Source organism: Cyclospora cayetanensis, unplaced genomic scaffold (genome assembly GCF_002999335.1).
Source record: "Cyclospora cayetanensis isolate NF1_C8 unplaced genomic scaffold, CcayRef3 CcayRef3_contig_358, whole genome shotgun sequence".
Taxonomy (NCBI): Eukaryota; Apicomplexa; class Conoidasida; order Eucoccidiorida; family Eimeriidae; genus Cyclospora; species Cyclospora cayetanensis.
Window position 1 is genome coordinate 1 of NW_020312323.1, and position 9,246 is coordinate 9,246.

Consider the following 9,246-nt stretch of genomic DNA (forward strand, 5'->3'; position numbering starts at 1 on the left):
GTCCGGAATCAGCAGCCACCCTTAGCGAACGAGAAATTCAGAAAACTCATGAACCGTGCATGCGAACGTATTGCAAAGCTCGAGTGAGGCAACCACGCGATTGTGATAGGCAGTTTGTGGCGGTAGCGTGTGCGATTTGAGGGTGGAGAATGAGTCCAGATGTGTCGTTAGGCTCTAGGGAGTTGCACCCAAGGAATAGTCGAAAAGGTCGTTGCCTGATCACTGAGACCATTTGCCATTTTCTTATGAGTAAAGTCTTTTACAATATATCAATATTCCTTACGTTGGACACGCCATGGAGCTCTTAATCTAGCCTTGCTAGAGAAGCTTCATAACTTTCCCAGCTGGTGGCGAGCTTGGCGCCAAAGCCAAATAAACAATGTAGAGTCGGAACATCCACAATGAGCCGAAACGTGCTGTATCCTAGGACGCTTGAGCGCCAATACGGGATCCTCTGGTGAGATGAGGTGGCGGGCGACAGCCTAGATGGCTGCTGGACAAGTAATTGTAGGCTCGTTGCTCCCCTGAGAATTTGCAACTGTGCTTGACGCACAAAACTAGTTTCCATGAATCGTGTTCCTCCAGCTCCTCCATCAATTTCCTCCTTAGCGCACGCTCTGCCTCAAATAGCTGCCTCTCTCCATGAATATCACTTGAACTTTTGTCGGTTATCAAAGTTCAGATGCTCTCTACATTGAGCTCTATGCACAGGTACTCTCAGATGTGTCGTGCTCCCTTAAACCTCTTTTGGGGCCTTAAAAGAGAGTACGCTGCATTCGTCCGCTGCATTTGGAGGCGAAAACTGCTCTGTGAGCGGAGGCATTGCCGAACTACCTATTGCATGCCGAGGTCGCATAGATTCGATCCCTCGCTCTTTGTTGACTATCGTGTGCGTGGTTCTTCTCCTCCATTTCACTCCAGCAATAAATGTGCACGTTGTTTTCTCTGTCTCGCTATTTTGACCTTCCTGCCTACTTAGAGATTGTTGGTAGGGCAGGACCTTGTTTGTTGTCCATTAGATAGTTATTCTTGACCTATAGGCACGGAATACGAGGGCGTGTACCTGAAGATGTGGTAGGGGTAGGATAAGCAGAGGGAAGTAGCATGCTCTGCTCCACTGTAACATTCTGGACTACACTGCATATATTCAACTTCAATTGAGTCTAAAGTGGACAAATTGGTTTGTGTGGTCGTTTATGTTATTATCAAAGATTAGTCTACCTCGATACAAGAGGGCGCAACGTTGTATGCGTGAGCGCTAGATGCAATGTGCAGTTATATATGAAAGCTCGGAATCTTTAAAGGGTGCAGGTACGCTCACTTTAGCAAAACTTGTGTTTTTATGCGGGGAGCTCTGTGGGTCGCGATGACCTAAAGGTGGGAGCCCTTGTGGAAAAACTTTTGATAGCTTTCTGCCAAGGCTGTCCTGAATCTGGAGTTATGCGAATATCTATGGTAAAATTTAAAGAAACGTTACACCACACTTCTTTTCGATTGCTTGCTAGCGTTAGCTATCTAAAGCTTTAATAAGGTGGTGCCTAAGGTGTGCCAGCCGAGCTGTTACAGGATTTCGGTAAGATAGATGAGACATCGAGGTATGCTGAGGAAGGCCCGCGCCCTTTGTCTCCATGCTGGATGAAGCACATGTCGATTGCGATTGTGAAGGATGCGCCGCATCTGGCTAAGTATACTTAGTCATGATTTATGAATGAGAAACATAAAATCATACATAAGTACTCAATGCGGGGACCTTGCAGTGGAGCTAACCAGTTTGCATTTGACTGCTGTGAATCAGGAGTAATATAATCGTATTTGAATGGTGCTTTTTTAAGACTACCCGAGTAGGGTTCACATAATCAGCTGTAAAGTATTACTTGTACATTACATTCGACAACCAGCATGCAATGCTACTCATCAATCTACGTGTATCCGGCAAGGGCAAGTGTCTTCATGTCCCAACAGTTTCCAGGAAGTCATTAACGGAGTAGAAGAGCTGTACATAAGAACCAGGCACTTTTAGCGAAAAGGAACACGGTGCGTTATCTATGGAAGAGCTCAATTCAAGTAACTATTGAGGAAGCAGTAATCAACAAATTATGCATCGCCAGGAGTCGCCAACAGCAGAACTGTACAGTTTTGGAATGGTCTGCGAGTTTCACTGGTGTAGACAGCGAGGCGATTCATGACTCCAGGTAGCTGCGGGAAACATGAACGACTCGTTTGCGAAGTTTGTCCTTTAAAACGTGATCTCGACTAAACTTGGGAACTTTATGTGAATTGTAGCTGTGAAGGCAGTATAGTGAAATGTGATGTGAGGTGGCAACCCCGAAGGTTCACGGCATTTTTAAAAATAGTGATTGCTCGTGTGCCAGCCTATTTTTGAGTTCTACATTATAATACACAAGCAGCTGGTCTGTAGCCTTTTCTTCGGCCAACTCCTAGTACCTGTGACAGACGTTTGCGGAAATGACTGCTGTGGGCATATCAAACAAAGATAATACTCCCAGCAGCCGGGTGCACCTTCCAGAGTGCATTAGTCCTCAGAGCTTGAAGCCATTTGGCACACTTAGTATGGCGACTCATTGATTCTGGGTGAGGTTTCTTATTGCTTTCCACACCTTGTAGGACAGAGTGCCTGCTGAGCATCCAATCATTGAACCGTCGTTATAAACCTCTGTTTATCCTGAAATTCAAGCATTATACGTGATCAAGTGGGCAAAGATGTAGGTAAACGTATTGTGAAGTATTTTGTCGTACCCCGTATTGACTAATAACAAATCGGTGTTTTTGTCACCCATTATTCACATGTACACTAGCAACATGCTAAAAAACTTTGAGTCAAAAACGTTTGTACAAAGCCACTGTGCTCTTCTCTTGGCAAAAGTTTACAGGGTCTCATCAAACTATTACACATGCTGTAGCTACAGCATATTTAAAGTAAACCAAAGGCAAATAATATGTTCGGCAGCATGAAGAATACATCCACTCAAACAAAAATCGAGGAATGGTCCTACTTTCAGGTTGATAATCATACTACTTAACAGTATTTTCAAGTACTACCTTTGTTATGGAAGTTGCTGCTTCAGCTGCAGAACGCAGCCAGGCAACATTGCCTAATGGTACTGTACAGCTGGGCTCAGAACAGCGCAAAATTGAGCTATGCTGCGAAGTACAGCTAAATACTGCTGCTCAAGCTGAACTGCAAGTCATACATGAAGCTGTAACAGCATGGCTTGCTTCTTCAGGCCTGACAGTGGCACTGGGCCGCCATGATCCGCAGCTGTTAGAAATTCCACTCCTGGAGAGGGCCTGTTCATCCATCCGTATTGAGCAAGCCCTGCACAGAAGCAGCATGATGCAGGTGCAGCTACCGGGGGACACACGCCACAAACGGAGCTACACTGCATTTATGGGGAAGTGTAAAACCTCTCTTGAAAGCAACCCGGTGGTACTTCCGTACTGCCAAGTGCACATGACAGTTCTCCCATACGTCTTACACGTGGGGGCAGAGGAAGCGGGCATGCCTGAGGCGGGCGACGAGGGAAGGGCTTATGCATTCAATAAATGGGTCCTTCCTAACATAGAATTTGAAAGCCTTTGGGAAAATTTGCATTTCGACGAAGCCATAAAAGAAATTCTCTTGGAATACACCTCCGCAGCTTTGCTCTTTGCAGACAAAAATGTGGATCCAAAGGCAAGCACTGCACATGGAAATATCACCCTGTTGAATTTTATGTGCCATGCCACTGTTAAGCTCATTACATGGAATCGTGTACTCTTGCTTCACGGGCCTCCAGGGAGCGGTAAAATTATTGAAACACAGACACGCGTAGCAATCCTTCATAGATAAGTGTTTCAATGCTGGAAAAATTTGTTGCAGGAAAGACGTCTTTGTGCAGAGCATTGGCCCAAAAGCTTTCTATCCGTCTCAGCCAGCGGTTTTCTTCTTCCTTATTTCTTTCTATCAATTCTCCAGCGCTGTTCTCCCGCTGGTTTAGTGAGTCCGGAAAGATGGTTGCGAAGGTCTTTAGTGAGATCAGAGGCATGTTGCAAAATAAGGACTGCTTGGTGGTTGTTCTAATAGACGAAGTGGAATCCCTCTCAGCTTCTAGAGCTGCAGCAGCGTCAAATGAGCCTTCGGATTCTGTGCGCGTTGTCAACGCACTTCTCACGCAGATAGACATGTTCAGCCGTTTCCCCAACGCTCTGGTCCTGACGACTTCAAATCTAGCAGGTTCGTTGGATCCCACATTTCTGCGCACTGTTTAAGTTGCGGTTTCTTATTCCCTGCCTTTTATTCACTCTGACGCAGGAAATTGTGATGCCGCATTCATCGATAGAGCCGACTTGAAGCTGTACATTCCCTCACCAAGTCCCCACTGCAGACGCAAAATACTATTGGACTGCACGAAGGAACTCGTAAGTCTTAAGTCCTCCGCACCCAAATAAAAGTCGCGAAAGTTATAACTTAGATCCGGGTTGGGCTTCTTGCACCCTGCGAGGAATCAAGTTTTGACCATACGATGGTATGAAGCTACTTTAGTGTAGCTCTCTGCCTTACAAATTAATTGTGATACATTTATTCACTCGTATGACAAAAGGAACGTGAAAGCTCCGGCATCAACGAGTAAGCGAGAGCGGCATTACATCTACCAGTTAAGCGCATTTGCGAGCAATCCTGAAGACATAGGGGGAACGAGATGCTAACGGAGATAGTTAGACAGAGCGAAGGGTTATCGGGGAGGACAATCAGAAAACTTCCTTTCCTCGCGTACAGCTGCATTTCCTGTTTAGTGAGTCCAATATAAGTTTTTATAAATGAATATGGACTGCGCAAAATGGCTTTCAGGCTAGGACAATAACTGTACCAGATTTTCTGTCTTCGCTACACAGCGCAATCCTCTCACACAAAGAAGGACAAGCAAAAGTAACCTTGGAGAACAAGGTTCACAAGGCATCATAAGCCGCAACATGTCACTGGTTTTTTGGCAACTGGATATCATTATTGATCTTGAACATTGAAGCACATGCACACCACTAAGCATGAAGTATCTAGCTACGGTAATGACTTGGAGAAAAAATTAGTTGTGCAGTTGCCCCCTCTCTCGCCCCCCATAGATGCATATCGTCACGAGTATCGTAAAACCCTGAGCAACATTGGGGCTGCGCTGATTCCCGTCATGTTGGAGCTATTTTAGCAAACACTTCGTTTGGCTGTACACTCTAGATGAAGGATGCAGAGGGCTATAAGCTTTTGAGGCTGGACGATTAGATTTCAATTTATGTAGTGCGATACGTCTAACTATCCCATTACTACATCGGCTGGTCTTCCCTTCCTATGACGGTTTGAATTTGTCGGAGAGGTTTGTATTGTTCTTCATGCTCCTTGTCCTAGGAAAGCGGCCAATAAAAAGTAAAATGACCACAAATAAGAGGTGGCATGCTCCTATTTTTGCGAAAGCGGTAAGGATACCTCAATAGAAAATCAGATGTGTGCCTATATGATTCCCCAGTACCGTGTGCACCGAAAAAAGCACCGGATCTAGCAGGGCAAGGCACATTTAACTACTTTCTTATGCACCTGGTATATCTAGCTCGGAATTATTTCTATTGAATACCTGGTTAGTATGTCCGTATATCTGGCATATTGCAGAGCAGCCTAGGCTCATTGAAACAGGATACAGTGTTGTGTGCATGTGGGCTAGGTGCTATGTGCAACTAAATGTGAAGCCTCGGCTCGCGCAGAACGGGAAGCTAAGCGTACCCCAGCTGTGCTGCTCCCTTGAGATCGGGAAATGTGGAAGGCAGAGTCAGGAGGAGGAGATAGCTATTATGAGGGCGATAACATGCTTTCAAGTGTGTATTGAACCTGTGGTTAAGTGCCCCCCTATGGACACCTTGGACAGATTGTTGCACCGGAAGCCCCGCATAAAAGAACTACTTTGCACATAACAAATGCACCCAAGCCCCTAACCATAACAAATACTCACATTTACAACTTACATCATGCCATGCCTCGCAAACACTGCTCTCCAATGCACACCTGGGATAGACCCGAGTTCACTCGGTGCTTGTGTTAACTACGGTAAAAGTCGCATGCTTCATATGCCTAGGCGCACATGTAGTTCTCACTATCATCCCGGCCAGTGCCTATAGGCATTTTTTCAAGAGAAGAAGAGAAAAACAAATAATTGCAGCAGAAGCAATAGGGCTACCGTTATCTGGGTTTGATATATGGGAGGCTGTCCGGTAGCTCCCTCAAGTAAGTTCTACATGTAGCGCTCATTTCAAGAGGCAAGGCGTAGGCGACGATCCTGGTGCTTCTCTGGATTGCGGGAGGTACATGCAGGTGAGCTTCTGCCACGTGATTACATAAGGTCTAACTCTGGCTGCACCTACCTCTTATGTATACAGCGATTACTGGCTAGTTTACAAAACCTGTTGATGCAGCAATTCTTCAATTGTAGCATAAGCGCTATGCTTGCAACCATGGAGAAAGAAGACACTCAGACAGTTCAGAGGAGCGCAGTTTTCGAGGTGTCCCTCTACAATACGCTTTACAAGGGCTCGCTTTTTTGTTCGGCGGAGAGGAACCCGAGGTTGATAAAACAACACTAATCCACCTAAAATTAGCATGGAATTACATCGAGCATAGCATAATTCTTATTTTCAAGCTTGCAAACCTTTCTTTTTTCTGCCGATGTGTTGTTCATGCTGTGTGGAATCATTGCATGCACATGGCACCAGCAAAGGCCTCCAGTCAGCCCTGCAAATCCTGCACTCCAAAGCGACTTGCGTGTTCTCTCACATGGTCTTCCGTAGTAATTATATAAACAAGGTCATTTCACGTAGCTGTTTACTCCACCCGGTAACGAGTATGCTGAGGGCAGGCAGGCGGCTCGCAGCCGCCATGGCCCCTAAGGGGAACCCAGCGCTACACGCCAAAGCTGAAGTTCCTGACGTTTTGGTGTCCTTCGGCAATCAAGCAGATCAGATTACTTTTGTGAGCCACCCAGGTGAGCCTGTGGCTGCCCTCTTTCCCCTCTTTCTATCCCTCATGGTTCTGATTGTGACCCTATACGCGTCTTCGTAGATCCACATTCTCTGCCTCGGTATTTGAGGTAGGATTTGCTTGGAACGTTTATATATCATATCGTAGTTCTTTGTACGGGTGTGCATGGCTTTTCTGGGGAGCCATCTGATAAGTTTACCTGTACAGGAGAGAATACTTCTACTGTGTCATGCATACGGGGACGGATTGCCAAAAAGGAGGCCCTCGAGATCATCTACGTGATTTTTGGCAAATTTTCGTGCTAATTAGATGGTTTGTGTCTGCACATTCCCATCTGCTTTGTGGTGCATACTTGTGGCTTTCGCCAACTAAATTTTGTTCTTTGATTTCAGGAGTGATGGCAGTGTCTAAGTTGTTGGAAATGGGTCATGTCACCCAGTACCGAGCGGTCCTTACACAGTCTGATGTCCACGCGATTGCAGAGCATGACCCTGATTTGGCAAGAGTAAGTGTTTCACGGATCTGGGTAATAGCAATCTGGGTGGGCAAGCCTGTATCACCAGCTTACCTGTCATCATTTTGGCTTGTCCAGCGCTTTTTATGTACACCGAGCCGGGTGAAGCGAAGGAGAAAAATCGCAGCCGTTTTTTGCTAGGATTTATCAGTTGTTTAACGGGCCTTGCTGGCTTGCTCAAGTATATTTCTTGTGAATTTTGCTGTTCCGAGTTTCAGTGATTGTACTGCTGCTCTTGCTCCCGTCGGGTTTTACATCATATCTCAGAGCTTGTCCCATGACACCTTGTTTACTTTACTGCGTAATTTCCTGGCCTCATGGCAGGTGTCATCGTTCATCTAAAGTTCCTTTGCTTGCTGTACGCTTCTCTTCGGTTGTATCTTTTTGCCAATAGAAAGCAGCAGCTGCTGTATCTTCGCTGGTGGAATTTATGAGTCTGCTTTCCCCACTATTTGTATTTGTTCAGAAAGCACAAACTGCAGTGGACGAGGGCTTAGCAGTTAACTTCCAGGACTTGCAGTACTTTGACAAACCAGAGTTTGTAGCTGCTTTCCGAAAGGAACAGCAATTGCTGAAAGAGGTTCGTGGCGAGGTCTTGAACGCGCCCAAAGGGCAGTACAATATTCCAAAGGCGGTTAAGGATTACAAGTTGCCCATGGTGAGCGGCTTGTCCGTTGGGGTTGGAGGCTGAAAAAACCTTTGCGCCTAAAGTTTGAAATTTAGGGTTCTAGTTCAAGGATGTACGATTTAGCGGCTTCAGTCGAGGTTTAGGTTTGTTCTCTTTATCTGCAGGCCCCTCGGAACTGGCGTCCCGAGGTGAATGTTCCTTCCGAGGCCCTTGAGGTGGATCCCCAGCTACGGATGAAGGAGGAACTGAGCGGCTTGGTGCGCAAGCATCTTGCAACTTCTAAGCCCACAGCACAGCTGTCGGGCTAGCCCTTGGGCTCAGGATAGAGCAAAGAGTATAACAGAATTATATAGCGAACAAATCAATTGTGATTTCGTATTCGCAATACGGTAGCAGCATCCCAACGCAATCACACCCTATCTGCAGCGGAGCCTTAGCGTGAATAAATCCCAACTCGCCATGGCCGACCGCAGTATTTTTCTTTGCGCTCTGCTCTCTGAAGTTTTCCACACGCTCAAGCTTTCAGAGTGCCGTACCGGAAGCTGCTTTCAGCGGGCTGAGATACACTTAGACACCTTGTACTACACTAATTATTTTTAGTTACGAATTACAAGGATTGAAGATTTTAGTTTGGCTGCTTGCGTATCTTATATATTGTATACTAGCGGGAGCTCAATACAACAAAGTGCAGTGTGTGTGCGCCAACCCTAGATGCAGTGTGCAAGTATCTGTGAGCCTTTGGAGTTAATGGAGGTGCAGCTATTCGCACCGTAGTTGTCATTTTCCCCTCGAATCAGGAACTCTGGGGCGCTGGCGGATACTCTACGCAAACACTGAATGACATTCTTGTACGTTTGTATATGGAGTCAAGTGCTTTTGCTACGGAAACCCTAGCCGACGCGTTACAGGTGGCGTCACCCCGTGGTTCGACGCATGTCTGTCGCCACACTTACACTGGCTGTGGACACAGTGAGATGTCGGCTTTCACAAATTTGTGGGAATTCGGTCACTTTATTTGGTAGGTCGATGCCTTGGTTTTTCTTAGTGACAATCTGCGAATCAGGCCTGGCGATGGAGGTTGGCCGTGGCGCG

At 46.2% G+C, this 9,246-nt stretch overlaps 2 protein-coding genes across 2 annotated transcripts; both read left to right on the forward strand.

Moving 5' to 3' along the window:
• Positions 1–3,067: 3,067 nt before the first annotated feature.
• LOC34617507 (pachytene checkpoint protein 2 homolog) lies at positions 3,068–4,449 on the forward strand. The gene is made up of 4 exons (XM_026334082.1): positions 3,068–3,694; positions 3,755–3,803; positions 3,881–4,234; positions 4,313–4,449. The coding sequence occupies exons 1-4, from the start codon at positions 3,068–3,070 to the stop codon at positions 4,447–4,449; spliced, it is 1,167 nt and encodes a 388-aa protein (XP_026189867.1).
• Positions 4,450–6,877: 2,428 nt separating this feature from the next.
• Positions 6,878–8,462, forward strand: LOC34617506. The gene is made up of 4 exons (XM_022730875.2): positions 6,878–7,016; positions 7,405–7,517; positions 7,993–8,184; positions 8,319–8,462. The coding sequence occupies exons 1-4, from the start codon at positions 6,878–6,880 to the stop codon at positions 8,460–8,462; spliced, it is 588 nt and encodes a 195-aa protein (XP_022589727.2).
• The last annotated feature ends 784 nt before the right edge of the window (positions 8,463–9,246 follow it).